Source organism: Vipera berus, assembly GCF_964194415.1.
Source record: "Vipera berus genome assembly, chromosome: Z".
Lineage (NCBI taxonomy): Eukaryota > Metazoa > Chordata > Lepidosauria > Squamata > Viperidae > Vipera > Vipera berus.
In genome coordinates this window covers 115,748,869-115,770,202 of record NC_138205.1, presented here as the reverse complement: position 1 = coordinate 115,770,202, position 21,334 = coordinate 115,748,869, and the positions used below count along the sequence as shown (strand labels likewise).

General features: G+C 34.9%; 1 protein-coding gene across 6 annotated transcripts in view; it reads left to right on the top strand.

The window, feature by feature from the left end:
- PARD3 (par-3 family cell polarity regulator) overlaps positions 1-21,334 on the top strand; it is a 663,866-nt gene that overhangs the window by 448,092 nt on the left and 194,440 nt on the right. For all 6 annotated transcript variants that reach the window (XM_081345247.1, XM_081345245.1, XM_081345244.1 and 3 more), the window contains 4 exons: positions 1,970-2,159; positions 6,159-6,307; positions 8,763-8,807; positions 20,488-20,715. In XM_081345247.1, coding sequence (XP_081201373.1) covers positions 1,970-2,159; positions 6,159-6,307; positions 8,763-8,807; positions 20,488-20,715 — 612 coding nt within the window. The remainder of the gene's footprint in view (positions 1-1,969; positions 2,160-6,158; positions 6,308-8,762; positions 8,808-20,487; positions 20,716-21,334) is intronic.

Here is a 21,334-nt window from a genome sequence, read left to right as displayed (position 1 = left end):
CCAATACGGATCAAGCCTTGTAGAGGGCCTTTTGCCCTCAAACCCATAATCGATGCAGAGCTGGACAAGCTCAAATGGCCAAGCAGAATGCATGATCTGAATGACCAAAGAATCTTTAAAGCGGATTGTAACCGGTGACTGGTGGCACAGGGTGGCAGATTTCTTACTCTGCCAATGCACAACGCCCTGCACTTCCACGGGCAGAAGCCCAGCTGAACTTAGATGGAGACGGCGATTAATTACCAAGCTGGATCGGCTGCTTCCAGACTGAGTTGCCTAGGACACAGCACAGCCAAAACCACCATGAAGTTTGCAAGTTGGTGACCGGGTTTGGGCCTGGAATTACAGTCAAGGGGCATTGTGGGTAGTAGCTGTGGTTGCTAAGGTGTCAGGGCCATTCTCATGCGAAGTGGTTCTGGGAGATGGGTAAGTAATTCATTGGCAATCGACCAACTTCATTGGAGGCTAGCGAACCAGTCACTGCACAAGGCTCGCATGAGGGCCAACCACAGGGGTGGCATGACAGTGGCCCGACGGCACAGTCTGCATGCACTGATGAGACTCAGCCGAGGAGATGGGCGGTTGGCCATACATGATTTTTCCCCGGCAACAGAGACTGCTCCCACTGAGTTGAACCGGCAAGCGGCTCCAATTTCCAGCCTGGTGGAGACTATTCCTCCAATGGACTTTGGTTTGGGTCTACCAGGACAGGCCAACCAAAGGGACTCGGGTTGGCCCGAAGCAATTGGGTCTCAAAGACCTGGTCTACCCAGCCTGGCAGGCGAGCAGGTAGACCGTGACCTTCCAGCAGCTCCAAAACGTTTGGAAAGATCACGAAGGCCGCTTAAGTATTTACAGGACTATGTTCAATACTTGAGATTGTGATCTATCTAGGGGGAAGGGGTGTTATGTGTTGGCTTTAATTATTTGTAATCTGTTCAATGATTGCTAACTGCTGTGTCTTTTTGAACTCCAGGCTGCTTGTCTCCAGGACTGTTAACTGTGTTTTTGCACAGGAATGAGTGCTTTAATTCTATTGGTTGCCACCTAGCGGTGATCCGTATATATAGCTGTTAAGCAGTAGTTAGTGCTGCTTCTGTTGTTACTGAATAAACATGTTGCTGTTTCACTGTTCTTCCTCATCAATGCCTCACCGAACGTGGAACATAACAATAAGCATGCCAGAATTTGAACTGTCAGTCAGCTCTGGAGAACATGAATTGTATATCTGAGAGGTTTTTCCCACTCTGTTTAGCTAACCATCTAATTCATGTTGATTGCTCTGTAGATCTAGGTAAAAGTCTGACTTAGAGATAAGAAAGCCTTTAGGATTAATTCCATCACCATAAACTCACTGGTTCAGCCTTAGGAAAGTTAATCTTTCACTTTCACTATTATCTTTGATATTTAATATCAAAATGACATAAACAAAAGGTATGTTAAACATAATTCACATTTGAACATTTCATTCAGATGGTAATGATGACTATTCCAAGAGAGGAAAGAAAAGCAGACGGAAGAAAAAGAGCCACACACTGATGATTCGTTGTACATAAATGCCTAATATGATACTCTAAAATGTAGGCCAAAGGGGAAGATAGATCTATTTTACATGTTGTTGGAGATTCCTCTAGACATTTTCAATTTTCAATAAATAGATGAAATTTATTATGGTTGCTATATCTCAATAGACATTTAGAATTGAAATACATGCCTAGAAATGCTGTTTCCAATGAAGACCTATGTCAAAATAAATAGTATTGGAATTATATAGCTTCTTAATAGTATATTTTTAAATGTAGCCCTGATTCAAGTCAGTATTGATAATGGAAGTTCACTGAAAGTCTTTGGGTTAATTGTTCTCTCTCAGTCCAACTCAACCCACAAACTTGCTGTGGCACAATTTGAGGAGGGAATGCTGAGTTACAGATCTTAATGAATAAAATAATTCTTCATCCATTTTGTGCAGGTAAATTCCAACTTTCTCCAACAGTCAACATGCCCCAGGATGATATGGTAATGATAGAAGATGACAGACTACCTGTACTACCTCCATATCTTTCAGACCAATCATCTTCCAGTTCTCATGATGACATAGGTTTTGCAACCATGGATGCTGGAGCTTGGAGTAAACCAATAGTGAATGAATCAGCAGAATGGTAAATGTTATGTTTACTTTAATAGTTACTTTTCTTTACTAAATACTACATTGGTTTCATCATTGAAATAGAAGCAGAACTATTCTTCTAGACGTCTTTGAACATTCTTAATCATTCAAGTGATGGTTGTCTCAAAGTCCTTTTTCCAAAAGGCAACTGGACTTTTTCTCTTTGAAAACATTTCACTTCTTATCCAAGAAGCTTCTTCAGTTCTAAAGAACACTCTTCCTATCTCTTTTCCTTGTCAAGCCATCTAAGAACTTGTGGGAAAAACAAATTTCATATTATTATGGCATAGGATCTCATATTAGCATTTTGGAGTGGAGGTAGCAATAGTTGCTAGGAGCTTCTTTGTTACCTTACATAGGAGAAATACTTCCTGATTTTTTAAAGTCTTTTTTAACATAATCTTTACTAATTGCAGAGAACAACATTAATTTGTATGTGTGGTAATTATGTTCAGCAATAAGCAAAATAAAAGACCTTTCTATGGAACTCCTACTAGGTTTGTGGTGATAATTAACCCAAGCAGGTTGAAGTATAGGTGTTTTCCAAGTCTCATATCCTCCTGGGCTTGATATAACTGTGTCAGCAATATTTTAATAACTATTACCCACAGCAAGAATCTCTGTTTGGATTTGTACAAGTCAGCTATTCCTTACACACGTGTATCAATATGTGTTGGTATTCAACCGTATTAATTTTACTTTTACTTTTAACTCTTATCTTTGAAAAAGCTTTCGGTTTTTATGTTAAAAACTATTTCTTTCTCTATTATCTTGCTGTTCTCTATCACATTGCCCTACTCCTACTTTGACTTCTCAGATTCCCACCATTATCTTTCTAGAGCAAAATACCTAAAAACTGAGATTTTGGAAATGCATCTATGCATTTCAACAGCACTCCATATTTCATTCTGAGGGGAATTTTTTAAAAGTTGAAACCAGTTCTTGTACCATCTCCATTTGTTGATGGCATAGAATTTCATTTTACTTTTACATTTTACAAGCCCCCAATAGAAAAAGAAAGGGTGAAACTGTCTTTATGCCTGCCCTTTCAAAGGCTCAAAGAGAGTAATGCAATTGCAAACATGATAGATCTGTTTGGATCCTTATTTCTGTTGACTGCATGCTATTTGTTAAAAATGTGCACAGTAAAATAAAATAAACAGCAGCCAAGGGTAGTTTTTGTATTAATTTCCTGTTGGTAATGAACAAAGGAAGGATTGTAAAATGAAGGTGTTTTCTGTGAGTTTGCTTCAAAGAACCAAGAGATTGATGTAAAGAAAATGGAAGAAGGGTTATCCAAACAAGAATGGCAGCTGTTCTGAATCATGGCTGAAAATATATGCTTTTTCCAGCCTGACAGTATCTCCCTAATCCTTGATGAAAATGTTATGAAAACAAGGAACAATAAGGCAGGATTAATATGTGGAATTTTAATAACACTGAGGGTCATAACACGGTTACATTCTTTAAAAAGTCAACTATCGTTGTAGGAACCTTCTTTGTTATAGTATATTATGCTGCTTGTTGATTTTAAAAGTAATAAATATAAATAAATATAATAAATATAACAATAGAGAGTGGCATTAACATTATCTGAAATATTAAGAACTACTAATGTGAGATGCTGTTTGGCTTTAATTCTAAGTTTTACAACAGGTTGTTAACCATTTTGGAATTGTTTTATTAAAATACAACATAATGCATTTTGTATAATTTCAGTCCACATCTATGGGATTCTTTTTTCTAGCCTGGCAGGAGCAGATATTTTGTGAAAATAGGCAGAACCTGACTCTTTAAAGCTATCTGTATTTGTACTTATTACACCTCAGCTGGAAAATTAGCATAGCAGATATAATAATGAAAACTAGTAGGATGATTGATTTGTCTATTTGTTCATTAAAATGAATTATTCCCCTAGTAATCTAATTTATTCCCTATCTTGATGGTTTAATCCTTTTTAGTGGATTATCCTCTCTGACATTTTATGACCTTTTTACCACAGTTGTTAAGTGAATCACTGCAGTTATTAAGTTAATAACTCAGTTGTTAATTGAATTTGGCTTCCTCGTTTACTTTGTTTGTACAAAGTTGGCAAAAGTGATCATATGACTCCTGGACATAACATCCTTCATAAATACATACCAGTTTTCAAGCCTCTGAAATTTGATCACATGACCATAAGGATCCTGTAACAATCATAAGTGTGAAAAACAACCATAAGCCACTTTTTTCAATGCAATTATTACTTTAAATGGTCACTAAATGAATGCTGTAAGTTGAGGACCATCTGTAAAGCTCTTTGAGCTTTCTGGCCCAGGCTGAGAGGTTTTTATTTATTTTTTCCCCTCAGGGATCAAATTTAATTATTTTAACTGTTTTTAACTCTTGTATTGTATTGATGTTTTTAAATACTTTGTAAACCACCCTGAGTCCTACGGGAAAAGGGCGGTATATAAATTCAATAAACTTAAACTTAAATAAATGGCATTACTAGCAGTTGCTGCTTGAAAATCCCTCCATCTTCAATGGAATGAAGTTCTATTCCAAACAAGATTGAGCAACTACTCTATAATCCTCTGATTGACCAATGTGTGCAACAGAGTTTGATTTGAATTAAATTGATATTGCTACAGAGTTTGATGCAGTTTGGCTAAAATGTGAATGTTATTTATTTAAAAAAATGTATATAGTTAGAATTGGAAAAAGGATTAGCTCCTCATTTCATTTATTTCATTTCATTTATTAAATTTATATACCGCCCTTCTCAGGGCGGTGAACAGGGCATATATAAATAGAAAATACAAAAATTAAAAGAGAATTAAATAATTGCCCAGATAAAACAGTAACAGTATAAAAACCCATTAAAAACCCTAACATTTCCCCATCAGGCCAGCTCCTCATGAAAGATTTTCAGACATTGTTCCTGCTAAACACTAGTGAGTGACAAACCCCATAATGACCATGCATGGGCTATATAGGATAAGGCTGATAAGATTTGAAGTTCAACAATGTCTAAAAGGCTACATGTGAATTGACACTGTTATCAAGGGAAAAACACATTTTACATTGATTTCTGTTTACTTTTTCAGAAACAAAGTACTATAGCAATAGCACTTAGACTTATTTACTACCCCATAATGCTTTATAGCATTCTCTAGGTGGTTTATAAATATCAACATATTGCCCCCACCAATCTGGGTCCTCATTTTAGTGACTTCGGAAACATGGAAGGCTGAGTTAACCTTGAGCCAGTAAGGATCAAACTCCTGGGTGTGGCAGAGTTAGGTAGCAGTACTAATGAGCAGTAATGCATTCTAACCACTGTGTTACCAAGGCTGTTCAATAATGCAAGACACCACCGTATACTATTCAACAAGTCAGTCCCAATTGAAGACTTACATATTTCTGGCAAATCTTAATCTATAAAGAGAAACCCTGTCTTTCTATATGGGTATTCAATCTGAAGTTTTTATGTAGCTTGTTCAGTCTACTGGTTGTTTTTTTTTTTTTTAAGAAGTGATAAGAGCCAGCTGGAGACACAGGCATGAAATTTCCACCTGCAACTCACTGTGAGAATTTCAGAATGAAGAAACTGAATTCTGAATTTCAATTCCATTATTCACATGTAGTATCTTCAGGCTTCCTTTCAGCACATTTTTTTTTTAAAAAATGCCAGGACAGTTTATGGGGTGTAAATTAATCTGACCGTTAGAATATTTCATTCACTTTAAGCTCACTTTAAAAACTATATCGAAAGGGTAAGAATTCTATATTCATGGGGCGAACACAAATAAATAATAAAATAAAATAAGTAAAGTACAATAAAGCAAAATAACAGTAAAGTAAAATAAAACAATAATAAAATAAAATAAAATATGTTCTCATGATTTCTAACTTTTCTTGATCTTTTCTTGATAAGCTAAAGATATAACATAAATGTGTGCTTTAATTAAGTTTTCTTTATATTTATTTATTCTAATATTTCTTATAGCATACTAAGTCCAGATATGGATCCAGGGCTGGCTTTCCAACGAGAAGGATTTGGACGTCAGAGCATGTCAGAAAAGCGTGCTAAGCAGTTTTCAGATGCCAGCCAATTAGACATTGTTAAAACACGGAAATCTAAAAGCATGGATTTAGGTATTGATCATAGTCCTTCTTTTCTTTTCTCTTCTCTTCTTTGTTCATTGTTATGTTTCAACGGTATATTGAAATAATTTTGCTTGTTGTTTCCTGTTGCCATTTAAATTATTTGTAATACTATGAAGTTGATTATCCCATGGAGCTGAGTTCAATATGTGGCATGAAAAAATTTAAATATGATCAAGCCAAGTGCATTATATGTGCTTTAACAATATTAATGTTTGTTTAACATGTTATGGTTGTACAGATTTAGCCGTTGCAGGATTGTTCAGTATATACAGCAGCTGTAAACATATCTCTTTGAATAGGTAGTTTTCAGAAGATGGAAAATACAAATTCTGTAATCATTTAACAGCTGGGATGTTTAGTCCCATTACTTGTAATGACATATGTGGCTAAAGGCAATAGAGATGGACCTAAACAGGGATAGTGAATGGGATTTGGTTGAAGGAATAACATACAGTGACAACTGCACATGCTATAGGACAACTATATTTCAATTTTACAAGTGATAGAGTCCAATTTGCATGGTGTGATATAAATGTTAGGAATGTGATCAAAGAGGGGCAGAATTATCATCTGCTTGTGACATTGTTCATGGGTCTAGCCATTCTTCAGTTTAGTCTTAAGTGTAGTTTCAGCAAAAATATAGAGATAGCTTTGAACTGTATTAAGGTAGTGTTAAAAAATGAGAAATGGCAGAATTCTGGTCCACTGACTTGCAGTCTCAGTCTGGCTTAGACGTGGCCTTCTAAAGAATTCTAAGAGAGTCTACTATAGCTGAAAGAGTGAAAAAAACTATAGATCCCTACAAACCAAAACATTTATTGTGGCCAAGGTTTTCATTGAAATAATGTCTTGCTTCATCAGAAAAGGCTGATGTTGAGAAAAGCTCAGCAATTATAAGTGTCAGCTATCAATAGGTCAGATTACTGCATAGAATGTATAAAAGATAAAATCTATGAAAATTCTCAATCATCTATCTCATATACAGGGTATATGAGGTATACAGGGTAATTTAATATTTTTTAATTGGTTTTTTAACTTTTGTATGGTGGATTTTTAATTCCCTGTAAACCGCCCTGAGTCCTCAGGGAATAGGGCGGTATATAAATGCAACTAAATAAATAAATAAATAAATAAATAGTTGTCCCAAAGGTAATTTTTCAAAAGACAACTGGACTTCGTTTCACTTCTCATGCAAGAAGCTTTTTCAGTTCTGACTGGAATTAGAACTGAAGAAGCTTCTTGAATGAGAAGCCAAATGTCTTCAAGGAAAAACAAAGTCCAGTTGTGTTTTGAAAAAGCACATTTGGGATAAAAGGTAAAAGTTTCCCTATCAGTTATGACCAACTCTATGGTGCATGGTGCTCATCTCTGTTTCCATAGTCATGTGGCTAGCATGATTATATACCAAAGGCACACAGTATGTTGTTATTTTCCACTAAAATGGTACCTATTAATCTGCTTGCATTTGCATGTTTTGAACTACTAGGTGGGCAGGAGTTGGGGCAAATTACAGGAGCATATACACAAATCTACATACAATGTATACATACAGTATGTATAGATTATATGTACATACAATATACATATCTATACATATGTATAGATTGTACATATGTATGTATAGATTGTATGTACATATGTATATGTATATACATATGTATATGTATATGTAGATTGCTGTGACCACTTTAAAGTACTACAGATCTTAATGGAAAAACTTAGCCTACAGTGTATCTTATTTTACAGAAGTTACTCAGATAAATGCATGTCCTTCTTCTGAAATAAAATACTACAACATAATTGACAGGTTTCTCTTAAAAGTCTTCTGGAATATATTAGTGATTGGTATTCATTTAAAATTGCTGCTACCATCTTATTAGCTTAATTTCTAAATTCTCAATAAATTTATTATTCTGACAGCAGTAATTAATCTTGAAATCCTACAGGTTCATATCTCAGGGATAATGCTGAATGAAAGCTAGCAATGGTAAATCTAGTAACTCATTTAATAATTCAAATTCAGCCTTTCTAACCAAGTTTTTTACATATCCCTTGGGAAGATTCATGAGCTTTGATATGTTTTTTTAAGTGTGAGAAAATGTAATAAATATGTAGACATTTACTGTTTTTATAACCCCACTGGGGCTTTTAAAACTCAAATTGCTACTTGCTGATATGCGGTGGTCTTGCCTCAGCTAATTGAGACATGCTAGCATGTGAATAACATATTACATTTGCCTGTGATCCAGAAATGACTGACACAAAAGCATGAATTTTCTAAATATTTTTCTCTAGGACTTCATTTTGCCCCTTAAGAGTGTCTGCATAATATGACATGTTTGCATGAGTAGTGATATTGGCAAGGTCCTTCTAAATAAACAGTGGATGCATGAGGGACGTGGGCACTAACAAGGCTAACCATTATACATTTACCTTTTAACAGTAGCTGACGAGACTAAGCTCAGTACAATGGATGGCCAGAGAACAGGTAAGAATTAACTGTAGGGTGGTTGCCATAACAATTTTGGTGAAAGCAGCTTACTAAAATTACAGAGCTGCCAATCACAGTGCATGTGAAAATAATATGCCAATAGTTGCATGAATCTATTTATTCTCCCAGAATTCAAATATTACAAACACACTAATTAGTTTACAATATTTTAGAACAACCATAAAGATAAGAAAATTAGAGCAATTTAGTCTTCCAGTTAAATATAATTCTTAAAAAGATAATATTTTGGAGAGCTTTTAGGGTGATATATCATTGGAATTCAGACTTGGCTTATGAAATCTTGAACATTTATTGAAGGCATTCCTCATGTTAAACTTTTGAAATGTTGTTCTTAGCCACAAAATTCTGTCTTTGTTCAATAGACAGTAATGAGTTGCTGTATTCACTGTTCATCCGGGCATTTCTTTGGTTTGTAAGGAATTAGAACAAAAAACCCCTAATAATCAATCTCTGTGTATCACAAGCTATGTTTTGTAGATATTTTGCTTTCTGTGTAATTGCCATGATTCCAGATTATAAAGCATGAATTTATTAGCAATTAAAATAATGCACCAGCTGCAATTATGAACCTTTATAATTTATTGTTCATAATTTATTAATACAAGTAAACTTTGACTTACAGAATGTTGTTTTAATTAGGGCAAATCAAGAGAAGGTACCATGTTTCCCCAAAAGTAAGACCCAGTCTTATATTACTTTTGCCTCCAAAAGAGGCATTTGGTCTTACTTTCGGGCAGTGTCTTATATTTACTATGACACCTGCCTTGCCTCGTGGTGGTGGCACCAACAGCCCCACCCAGCAAAAGCCTGGATGGCTGCTGGCCCACTTCTGCTGTGGCCATTCATGGCAGGAGGCCATGCAGCACATTGTGCCGCTGTTGCCACAAAGAGGTGAGGCAGGTGGGGGAGGGGGTGGAGCTGTCCCACATGCCCCACACCCGCTTCCTTCAGTCCCCCCCCCCCGAGCCAGACCATTCCTTGCTCCCTTTCACTCCCCTCCCGAGCCAGATTGCCATGCTACTGCACGGAGGATGGAAAGGGTAGACCTTGTCCCCCTCCACCATTTTGGAGCCAAGGGGAAGTGACAACAAAAGGCTCCACTGCCGCTGTGCATCGCTGAAGGGGCTTTCTTCACGTTCTGACCCACAGATCACCTACCTGGCAACAGCAGCCGCCGCCTCCTCTGCCAACTCCCATGGCTTGCATTGTGACCGCTGCTTCCCTCTGCCAGCCCTCTGTCTCTGCCACTGCAGGGAACGGGGTGGGGAACAGCTCTGCACAGTGATGCAGAGCAGAGAAGAGCACTTGCTTGCTTCTCTGCATTGCCCTGCATCTCCCTTCTCCATTCTCGAAATGGCAGCCCTGTTTCCTGTGCTTCTCCTCCTGGCACTGCTATAGAGCTTGGTGCACCATCGTCCAGCTCCACCCTCTTACCAAAAGCCAAAAAATTTCTTCACTAACCTGCTTTCCAGCTCTGGTGCATTTCTCTCCTGCTGCAGGGAAACGGAGTTTGTGAGACAAAAAAAAGTTCAGTCAGACCTTCCAACTTCACGAGATCTGTGTTTTTTTTTGTCATGAGAAGTTGGAAGGTCTGGCTGAACCGTTCCACTTCCCGTTCTCCATTCTCTCCACTGGCAGCGATGGAGGACTGGTGGAGGAAGGCGGTGATCATAGTGCAAGCCACGGGAGAGTTGATGGAGGAGAAGAAGGTGGCGGCTGCCACCAGGCAGGTGATCTGTGGGTCAGAGCATGAAGAAAGCCCCTCCAGCAGTGCACAGTGGCAGTGGAGCCTTTCACCGTCACTTCTCCCTGGCTCTAAAATGACAGAGGGGGACCAGGTCGACCCTGTCCATCCTCCATGTGGTAGCTTGGCAGTCTGGCTCAGGTAGGGAGTAAAAGGGAGCAAGGAATGGCTTGGCTGGGTGGGCCTGAAGAAAGTGGGTGCGGGGCACGTGGGGCAGCTACACCCCTTCCCCCACCTACCTCAACTCGTTGAAGCAGTGTGATGCGCCATGCAGCCTCCTGCCCCATTGCAGCAGCCAGGTGGGACGGAGTGGGTGGGGTCCTAATTAGGACTTATTTTTGGAGTAGGGCTTATCTTAGGCCCACCCCCAAAAATCAGGTTAGATCTTTTTTTCAGGGTGGGGTTTATTTTCGGGGACACGTTAGTAATTTTCCAAACTACAGAATCTATTTTTAATTTTGAATAAGTCATCTTAGAATCTGAAAACATTACTTATTTCTAACATTAATCATTGAACAATATATTCCTTGTACACTGATTTTGTGTTCCTGTCTCTTTGTAAATAACAGAGAACTCATTTTTATTTATAATATCATCATGTGGTGAAGTGTCAAGGGAAAAACTTATTTTAAAAGAAGTAGTAAAAATTTAAGCTTTTATAAAGCAGATGCTGTAAAGCAAGATGAAAATGAGATAACAGAAATTTTACAGCCTTGTCTGTCTACGTTATACAATCATCATGCTAGAGTAGGCATTATTAAGGCACTGAAAGTTTAAATGTCAATGCTGATATGCTATTGGCTGAGCTCTACCAATATGACTGTTCTCTGAACTAATAGGCATGAATTTAAGTGATGTACTGTCAGTATAATGAGAATATTGTCTCCATTTTCTTCTTGATTCTGTATATTTCTGCTACATTTTTGCCTCCAAAGGTATCACTAAGCTTTTGTTAATAATCTTATATTCCAGTTTTATCACAGTATGCTTAAATGTATAGTCAAAATGCTTAAACATTAAGCTTCTTTTTATAATTTCTTTTTTCTGCCACATATTTGTGATTAAGTTTGAATGGTTTTATTTTCAAACATAACAAAACGCACACTCACAGTTGAATTGAATCATTTACTAGTCATGACTAGCATAGAAACTGCCATCATAATAATGCATCCAAGTCTCTTTCTTCTTACCAGCTCCCCCTTTCTTTTCATTTTTGCAACCTTCCATTCTGATCTCTTTTCCCAAACCAGACTAAGAGCACACTGATCAAACATTTTATAATTTCCTTCTTAATACTGTTTACTGTTCTTTTACTTACAGAATTGTCCTATGAACTTTTGGCTAAATGTGGAACACTGACACATTTTACCATATTAACAGAGGTTACTAGTATGAATAAGCTCATTCTATTTTGATATCTGCAAAACAGAATGTATTTCATGGAAGACTGTAAAGTACAATAGAGTAGATAATGTTTACATTGGCAGAATAAATTAGAACCTGTTTTAAAAGCTGCAATTGAGTTTATTTGTGTTAACCCAATGGAAAGTGATGTTCTTGCCTGGACGGAATCTGTTGTAATAGATTTTTAAGATTATTTTCTTTCTTCAATTGACTTGAATTGCCTAATCGTTTTCAATGCTTATAGTTCATTCCAAAGGTCAGAAGTATATTATTCAGTAGCAATTGAGTAAGGCTCATTTATTCAGTGTTATGCAGACAGGAAGTATGATGGCTTATTTCCATATTCATCTTGTCATAATGCCAACAATAAATCTCTGAGAACACCAACCAAACTTTATTAAAATAAGATGATAGATAATTGTCAGTTGAGCTAGGGCAATGAGATAAATGGTTAATGATATTTTCCAATAATTGCACTGTTTATGTTTGTTTTTTCCCCAAGTTAAAATGCGATTTTCTAACGTGTACTAAATTAAATAGAGACACTTATTTAATTTATCTTCTCATCAATAACAATTATTTAAATCACATGGAATGGTTCAGATTGTAACGATCTAGCAATAGAAATATCTTTGCCAGATTTAGAATCTGAAATATTTATTTTAGTATTTTGTGTTCATGTCATTCAGATGAAATGCTTTTGAAATGAATATCTTCACAAGAAAATAGTGGTTAACACTTGCATAAATGGACTCCAGTTTATATGTATAAAAGAATAATCTTGAGCCATAAAGGTGTGTGACATCAAGAGTAGAATAAACTTTTAATTAGAATACTTCAGTAAATAGACTAATTAAAAGTAGCAGGATTTTGTCTAGAAAAAATATTCAAGATTCTTTGCTCAATTTCTTCTTCTTCATCTACTCTTCTGTCTAAGTTACATTTCAACAATATTGGCCCCAGTTAGAATGCACCTAAGAATGTACATTTCAAGGCACAATAAAAGTAGCAAGATTCACATGAAATTTCACTAATCCCAAGAAGTCAGGGAGTTTTGGGGAGTTTTTCAGAATGCTGAAAACCTGATAAGCAAGCAGTCCTTGTTTATTTCTGAATTCATTAGGTAGAATATTTGTGAATAACTTGAACCCACAAAAGTTACTTTTTCAGATGCTGGTATGTCCATTGATCTTTATTCGTTATGTTTTCAAATGTTTCTTTTTCATTCTGTGAAAGTCCTGTTAAACCACATTAGTTTCATTTTGATATGTAGGCTTAATCACATTTTTGAGATAGACTTTAGAAATATTTTGTGTGAGTTGAGTAGATGTAAAAAAAGATATCTAATTGGGACTGAGCATGCTATAACTTTTATTTAATTTACTATCCTACAGATAATTTTAGAGAAGCCAAATGGACTTATCGGCTTACTGTACATCTTTTCTGTTGAGGTGTGAAGTATGAGGTATCCACTTTCCCACTATTGTCCAGGCCTCATGAACAGAAAGGTAGCAGTAATTCTGTGAGGCTTATCTTGAAATTTTAAATTTATACATGCAAGAAGAGCCATGCTGGGCAGATTATTGAAAGAAACAGGACAAGAGAGAATCCAAAAGAAAATTGAAAAAGATTTTAAGGATAGGATAATTGGAGCTATGATCTCTAAGATGGGAATTGATAAAGCGTTTGCTAATTAGTATTGATCCAGTGACCCAGGTTGCTACTAAGCAGCTCTGAACTCTGCCTGAGGACAGATACCTGGTCCTACTGGTCTGGCTACTACAACTGTGTCTAAGTATAATGAAGCATTTTTGTGCATCTCTGGCTTCTTTTTTAGATACTCCATTATTTAGGGTTGAGTAGATGAATCTTGAGATCTGCATCAGAATCTGCAAAGTCTAAATCAGGAACAATGGAGACAGTTGCTGGGGCTAGCAGTGCAGGATCCACTTCTTGAGATAGTTTCTCATGATCTAGAAGAATTAAATTGCTTTGCAAATTATCCCATAGCTATGTCTTCGTATAAATGCTTCACATAATCCCAGTACTTCAGTTTAACCAGCTGATCTGTATTGAGATGAGCATGTTTCATAGTGTTTTTTGTGGAAGGTCTAATTGACATAAGTTATTTTATTGAACTTGGGTGGCTAGCTTGGTGAACATAGAATAGAATACTTTATTTGGCCAAGAGTGATTAGATACACAAATAATTTGTCTCCAGTGCAGAATCTCTCAGCAGGAAGAATTTTGCATTTATCCCAAGTTCCAAAGTCCCAAGCTTTGCATAGATAATAAATAATAATAAATAATAAACCTTTATTGTCAAAGTACAACATGTGTACATTGAGAGTAGCAATGAGAGTAGCAGTAGAGACAGTATAGCTTTTTTAAATAAATATTTTTTAAAAAATAAATCATTGAGAAGAAATATTTTGTGACAAGTGGCAAGCTGCTTTATTAATGCAGTTAAGGAAAGTGCATGTAGTAGCTAGGAATCAAGCTTGACTCAAGGGTATCTTTACCTTAGATAACATTTAGGTCATTTATTTAACTTTAATTGCAAATGCATGCTTACCCATTGAAATAATCCTAGAGTAAACTCCAGTCAAATAACAAATAAAACCCTATGAAATCACAACATTCAAAACAATACAAAATCACAAAAAATGTAAACAGTGTAACAGAAATATGATAACATTTACAGAAACAGTCTAAATAATACACTTTTATTTATTAGCATTAATATCTTTGCTCTTGGCTGACATACACCTTAGCTTCCTGCAGGTTTTCCAGAAGAAATTAATTATAAAGCTAGTTGTTAGAGTGATGGCAATAAAATACCAACATAAATACATAAACAAAACCAAAAACTTTTTATAGTAATACCTTTCTTCATTTGTCTTCAGCAATCTCCTTTCATCTTATCTTTCCTTAGGAATTATGCCACTATTTTCAATAATTTCTCTTCTGTATGATAAATTTTTCCTTTTAAGCATTTCTAACCTTAGGAACCCATATTTTGACATCATTAGGAAGGATGCTAGGAGCTACAAAATGCATGGACACCTTTGAAGTGCAAAAGATCCAGATTTCTATTTGGTTCACTCTAGGTCACATTTTGCAACTTTTACACATTCACATGTCTGACTGTGTTTGTTGAACAAGATATAGTGGCTCAGTTTTTTCACTATAGCTAAGACCCAAATAGGTCATATCAAGTCAAAAGAAAACAAGACTCATTAGTCTTATTTGTAAACTAGGTCTACATTTAAGTTAGGTAAATGTAAAAAAATGAGTAAACATGGTCATGAAGGTCAGGATCATGTCAGAAACTCATAAATGAATTGTTAAGCCAACCATGTAGCTTTAATGAAATATTACCTTCTTTTTTATCAGCAAATGAACTTTACCATGGGGATAATTGTAAAACTAAAAGCTGAAGGTACATTATTTCTAAAAGAAGCTTGTAAAGTTTTGTTTTTTTTTAAAATGAAGATTCTAATATTTACTATTCTGCTTGTAACACATGTTATGTGTTAAAGGGTGTGGGAAAAGTGGAAGAAATGTGGTCACCACAAGAATGTGTATTGAGACAATGAAATGTTTCAGCCAAAAATGTCTCCATGGAAAATGAGTCAGTGTGGTTCATGCCTGCCCAATAGTCCAGAGTTGCTTACAAAGCAAAAAGTTTCAAGTGGAGATCTGTAGTAGCTAAATATTTCTAAATAGGCTAGCCACACATCACATAAAAAAACCATCAATCATCCTAGGCTGTTAGGAGTTATTTAAACATAGTAATAGTCAGAATCCCCAATAAAACCTAAGTACTCTGAATTTTGGGTGTAATTTCATGTAATTCAACTGTTCTTGATAGCCTTATCTTTTCTGAATAGCATAGAGGCATGAAGGGAGAGAAATAGATTTGAGTTGTGGGAGTTACATTTCATGTATCTATTGGAATATACTCTTCCCTGTGAAAATCCAGACTACAATATGTTTGATTACAGGTAATCCTCAATTTACAAGGATACTTGGACATGCCTATTAGAAGTCATGATAGTTTTTAAAGCAGGTTACCTATGTAACCAACCTAATTTTATGACTTATTTTGTGCCTGCTATTAATCAAATGCTGCTGTTATAAAGTGAACATTGTGGTTGTTAAGCAAATGACCTCTTTTGCTGAAAACAGAAATATACCTGTATGTGACTGGGGGGGAGGCAGGACATCAGGAGCAAATCATGACTAACTGGTCATTAGTCGAGGGCTACCTATTTACTGTTAGGGGGAAAAATAGCATCTCTGGTCCGGTCCTCATTTAACTTGTTGCTACATATATCAAATAGAAGAATATATACTATGCATATTTAAAGTACCCGTGTACTTCAGTAATGTTATTTCAACTTGGATTAATTTAAAATCTTTTCTTTTATCTGTGCAAAGCTTAATTTCATGCCTGAAGACTATCTTTTTCAAAGAGAAGCATTCTGATTAAATCGCAAGGGTATTAGCATTTCCTAAGTTCTTAGGACTAAAAAATAGCAGCTGAAAGTTATGTTCTGTTGCAACATATTAAGAAAAACAGTAAATGCCTGTGTCATAAGTTCTGAATGAAATTTGTTAAAATAAATTTTCTGACATTAATTTATGAAGTTATGGTGGGTCATCAAAATTTGTTGAATAATCCATATAATGCTTTCTAAGGCTCTATTCATTACTAATATCTCTGTTTAGGAATTTGAACCAGATTGGTTGTAGTCTACATGCAGGTACTTATACTGAATATAATATAATGAAATATCTGTTGGGCTAGAACTGAAGAAACCAAGGTTTACTCACTGCTAGAGCAGCTCACTAATGACTTGGGTTAGTTATTAGTATCAGTCTACCACACGTTTGATATGCTGATAATTAAATTTGAAGAAGAGGTACAACACTGATTTCAAGTTCCTGAAGGAATATGCAGTATAATTTTAAGGAATAAACCATAAGTGATATTGATAAAATTATATTTGAAAAAAATCAGGTCCTAAACCCAAGAAAGCCATATTTAAAACCTACTAGAACCATTCATTTAATATAGTCAAATTTGCACAGGGATCTTTCACCAAACCCTGAATTCTGACAATTACTTCCTGTCTAAAAGAGACCCATTGAAACAAGGAGATGCTTACACAAAAGTATTTTTAATCATCTTACTACATATTCTGCTTATGTAGGATTATTTCTTTTTTTCTTTGTGTGCAGACTGTCCACATCTATTTGGATGGCCACCCAAGTTCAACAAACAGTCTAACCATTTCTGCCGTCCATTATTAGTTTTACAGTATTCTGGGAACATTAGGTCATATCCCATCTCACTTTTCCTTTGGGATTCCCTGTCTTACATAAATATTTTTCTCACAATAATCCATACTGGTAGCAGGAAATAGTTTCCCTTGTGAACATGAATAGGCACCTAATGTAACTACTTTTTTATAAAGAGTAAGGAACCATTCAGTAATTAAAAAAAAAAGATTGTTCCTCATTCTAAATAGTCAGATGCAGGGACTAAGGAAGCTTAACTTTATCAGGTTAAAAGAAAAAAAAAGCTTTTCCCCTTCCATTCATTCCAGAAGCAAATTTAGCCTTCCTTGTCTTTCTTTCCTTTCTCCCTCTGTCTTTATTTAGAGTTTAGAAAATAATAATAAGTGATTAAAATTAGTTTAATAAAATCCTTATTGAGCACCAAATGTATATGGCGGAAAATGTAAAATACAGATAGTTTTCTATACCCACTGACAATATGTACTTCCCCAGGGCAAAATGCACAGACTTAACTACAAATATTTTTCAAGCTTAACCTGAAGTTTATTTACACAGCTGGAAGTCACTGAACCTTCCTTTCCCTTTCTTCCTCATTCCACACTTGACCCCTGCCTCTACTTATTTTCAGGCCTTTCTGCTTAGTAAAATGTTGGGGATCTCTGAGATAGGATCTCTGAGGTAGAAGTATAAATTATGTGATTTCATATTGATTATGACTTTATAGATTATTTTCTTCAGCTGTTTCCAAAATTTGCCGTTTTGTTTACCCTAATATTCAAGGCTGAATTCTATCAAAAACAAAATATAACAATTTGAAATATAATATTAATAATAAAGTTAACCAACTGTTAAAATCCTAGAGAAAGAAATGAGCCTTTTTCAGGTTTTCTAAATGGTAAGAAAGTGAGAGCTAAACACAATTTCTGAAGCGGTGCATTCAGCCTCCCTGAAGCTATGCAAGAGACGATCCTTTCTTAAAGGACACATATATAAGTTTTTGTCATTAGGGACATATTCAGACAGAGGTGCAGATTCCTACAGATTTGAACATTGAGATATATTTAAAATGGGAAATACAGACACTTAATGAAGTAGGTCTGAAACACTGTTGGACCATAAAACTCAATAGTAATACCACCAATTGTCCTTGATAACCAGCAGAGAACCATTGCAGTTTCTTTAACATACCCATGATGTAATCCCTGTAGCTTCTAAAGGTTAGCAGCCGATTTGGCATTCATTTCAGCTTTTATACAACTATCAAGGATAGTTCCATTTCATCAGTGAGGTAATAATTAGGATGAAATGCAATCCAGGCATGGATAACAAAGGTAACAACTCAGAATTGGAGCTGATTCTAATCATAATAGTGAAAAAGTGTTCCTCACTGTAGTTGCCCTCTTGAAATCCACGAGGATCAAGGAATGCCTCCAAATTGTAGAACTATTCTTTTTCAGGAATTTAAACTGAATCTCAGTTCCCAAGTTCAAATTTTTAATTATCAACAGCATCCATTTTGTCTGGGTTTTCATTTCAGTTTGTTCTCCCACAACTAGCTGATTATAGAACTTAAACACTGTATAAGGATGCTAATTACTAAGTTGAACTTGAATGATAAGAAGCAATAGAGCTGAATGTCAACAGCATACTGATGGAATCCCACTCCAGAATTCTGAATAACCTTCCTCAACAGGAAAGCTCTCTGTCCCGATCCATATTTAGACTTAATTTTCTTGTTGCTGTTGCTTTTAATAGCATTAGTTAGACTAACTTTTGGAAGCATGATTCTGTGTACCTTTTGTATTGAAATATCATATATCTTAGATTACTTTCTAATAATTGGCTTAACTTAATTGTTTTATCTTTTGTGATCTCCTTATGGATGTGGGTCTATCAACAGCAATCAGCACATATGATGCCTGCTATAATAGAACTTCAGCTAGGTAGAAACATCCTAACTTGAGTTTGAAATAGGAATATTATAATATAATATAATATAATATAATATAATATAATATAATATAATATAATATAATATAATATAATATAATATAATATAATATAATATAATATAATATAATATAATATAATATAATATAATATAATATAATATAATATAATATAATATAATATAATATAATATAATATAATATAATATTATAATATACTGCTAAGCTTGTAAGCCGCCCTGAGTCTTCGGAGAAGGGCGGGTTATAAATGGAATTAAAATAAAATAAAAATATCTAATTGAAATACTAAATATATTGGTAGTGAATGCATCTCATGAAACCCTAATTAACTATAGGATATAACTTTATAAGATCCATTTCTAGTCTTTTTGGTTCAATATAGTGTTGATTTGGTATATTATAGCTAGTCTTAGGCATGCCATTTAAAAAAATCTATATTCATTATTTTAATTAATAAGATTTGTGTGTATTTGTGTTATTTATAAGTTTATATTCTCTGTATTTATTTGTGAATGTCATTTTTTTATCATTCTGTAGTAGTCTCTGTTAATAATCAAGATAAAGAAATTTACATTAGTTCCACTTAGTCCATAATAAGTGTCGACATGAGTTTTTATGTATAATAACTATAGTGATACAGGTTAATTAATTATAGGGTAAAAAATCTATGTAGACTAGCTCTTGGGAAAACTGTAATATTTAAGTGCAAGTTATTAAATTCTCTTCATAAAAGTAGCTAGTAAGGCAAAATTTTCCCTAGATGTTTATTTTAAGAATGCAAGCTAATTTTAGGTCAATACAATCTCTGTAATGATTGTCATTTCCAGTAGTTACATAGGATTGTTTTGTTCAGTTGAAAAAAGAAAAAAAATGAAATTAACTGGCTATGCCATTCAAATTATAATGCTGACATCTTTAATATTTGAGTTCTAATTCCCCACCCTCCTTTTTAACCACTTGGTAATTATTTTGTTCTCATTAAATTGAGTGAAAGGGTAGTGATGAGTTTGTCTTCCCATCAAATTGAAAAGTGGGATGTTGCTAACCTTATCAAATTTGTACAGTATGACTTGACAGTCATTGGTTAAACCCATAAAACTGCCTAGAATTGCCTAGAGATTATAGAGATAACATAAATAAAATTGAAAGTATTCTCTGTAGACTGTTATGGATGTGATTAATGGCCTCCTTGTGAATTCTAATTACCTTTTTTAAAAACAAAACTATTAAGGTTCTCCAACCAGAGATGTGGGCCCTTCATTAGGCCTGAAGAAATCCAGCTCTTTAGAAAGTTTGCAGACAGCGGTTGCTGAGGTGACATTGAATAGTGACATCCCCTTCCATCGTCCACGACCACGAATAATCCGAGGACGAGGATGCAATGAAAGTTTCAGGGCAGCAATAGATAAATCATATGATAAACCTGTTGCTGACGAGGATGATGAAGGAATGGAAACCTGTAAGTAAATCATGTAAATTCCCTTCTTTAAATTCTTAAAGTCTTCTGTACTTTAGGATTAAATTTTGTTGGAAAACCCAATAGATGCTTTAGGTTTCATAATAGAATTATAGTCATTGTCACAGACATAACTGTTATACAGAGTTTCACTTTGGTAAAACGTGCATAACATACTTTATATGTATATACTTTACTGTATATTTTATAAATAAAATACATAAAGTTCTGGGTAGCTCATCTCATGAATTACTCAATTCTTGGGACAGATGCCAAGAAGGTCACCAAGTACTATCAGAAAAGTAGAAATGACTGGAAATATTTGGTTTTGTTTACATAGCCATCCATCTCATAGACAAGTGACTCTGGGCTAAACTTGACAGAGTACAATATAAAAACAATTGCTATTTAGAGGATTAGAAATCACTTCTTTATAACCTTCTCTCCCTTTTTTACTTATTTTCTTATTTTTTCTTTCAAAAAAAATTCTTTTAACAGTTCTTTAATGAAAAATATGTTTTTGTGTGTGTGTGAGAGAGAGTAATCAGTTTTAGTTTGATACAAATAATTTGAATAAAGAATTGATGTACTTATATTTTGAGGAATTCTTTCAATAAGGAAT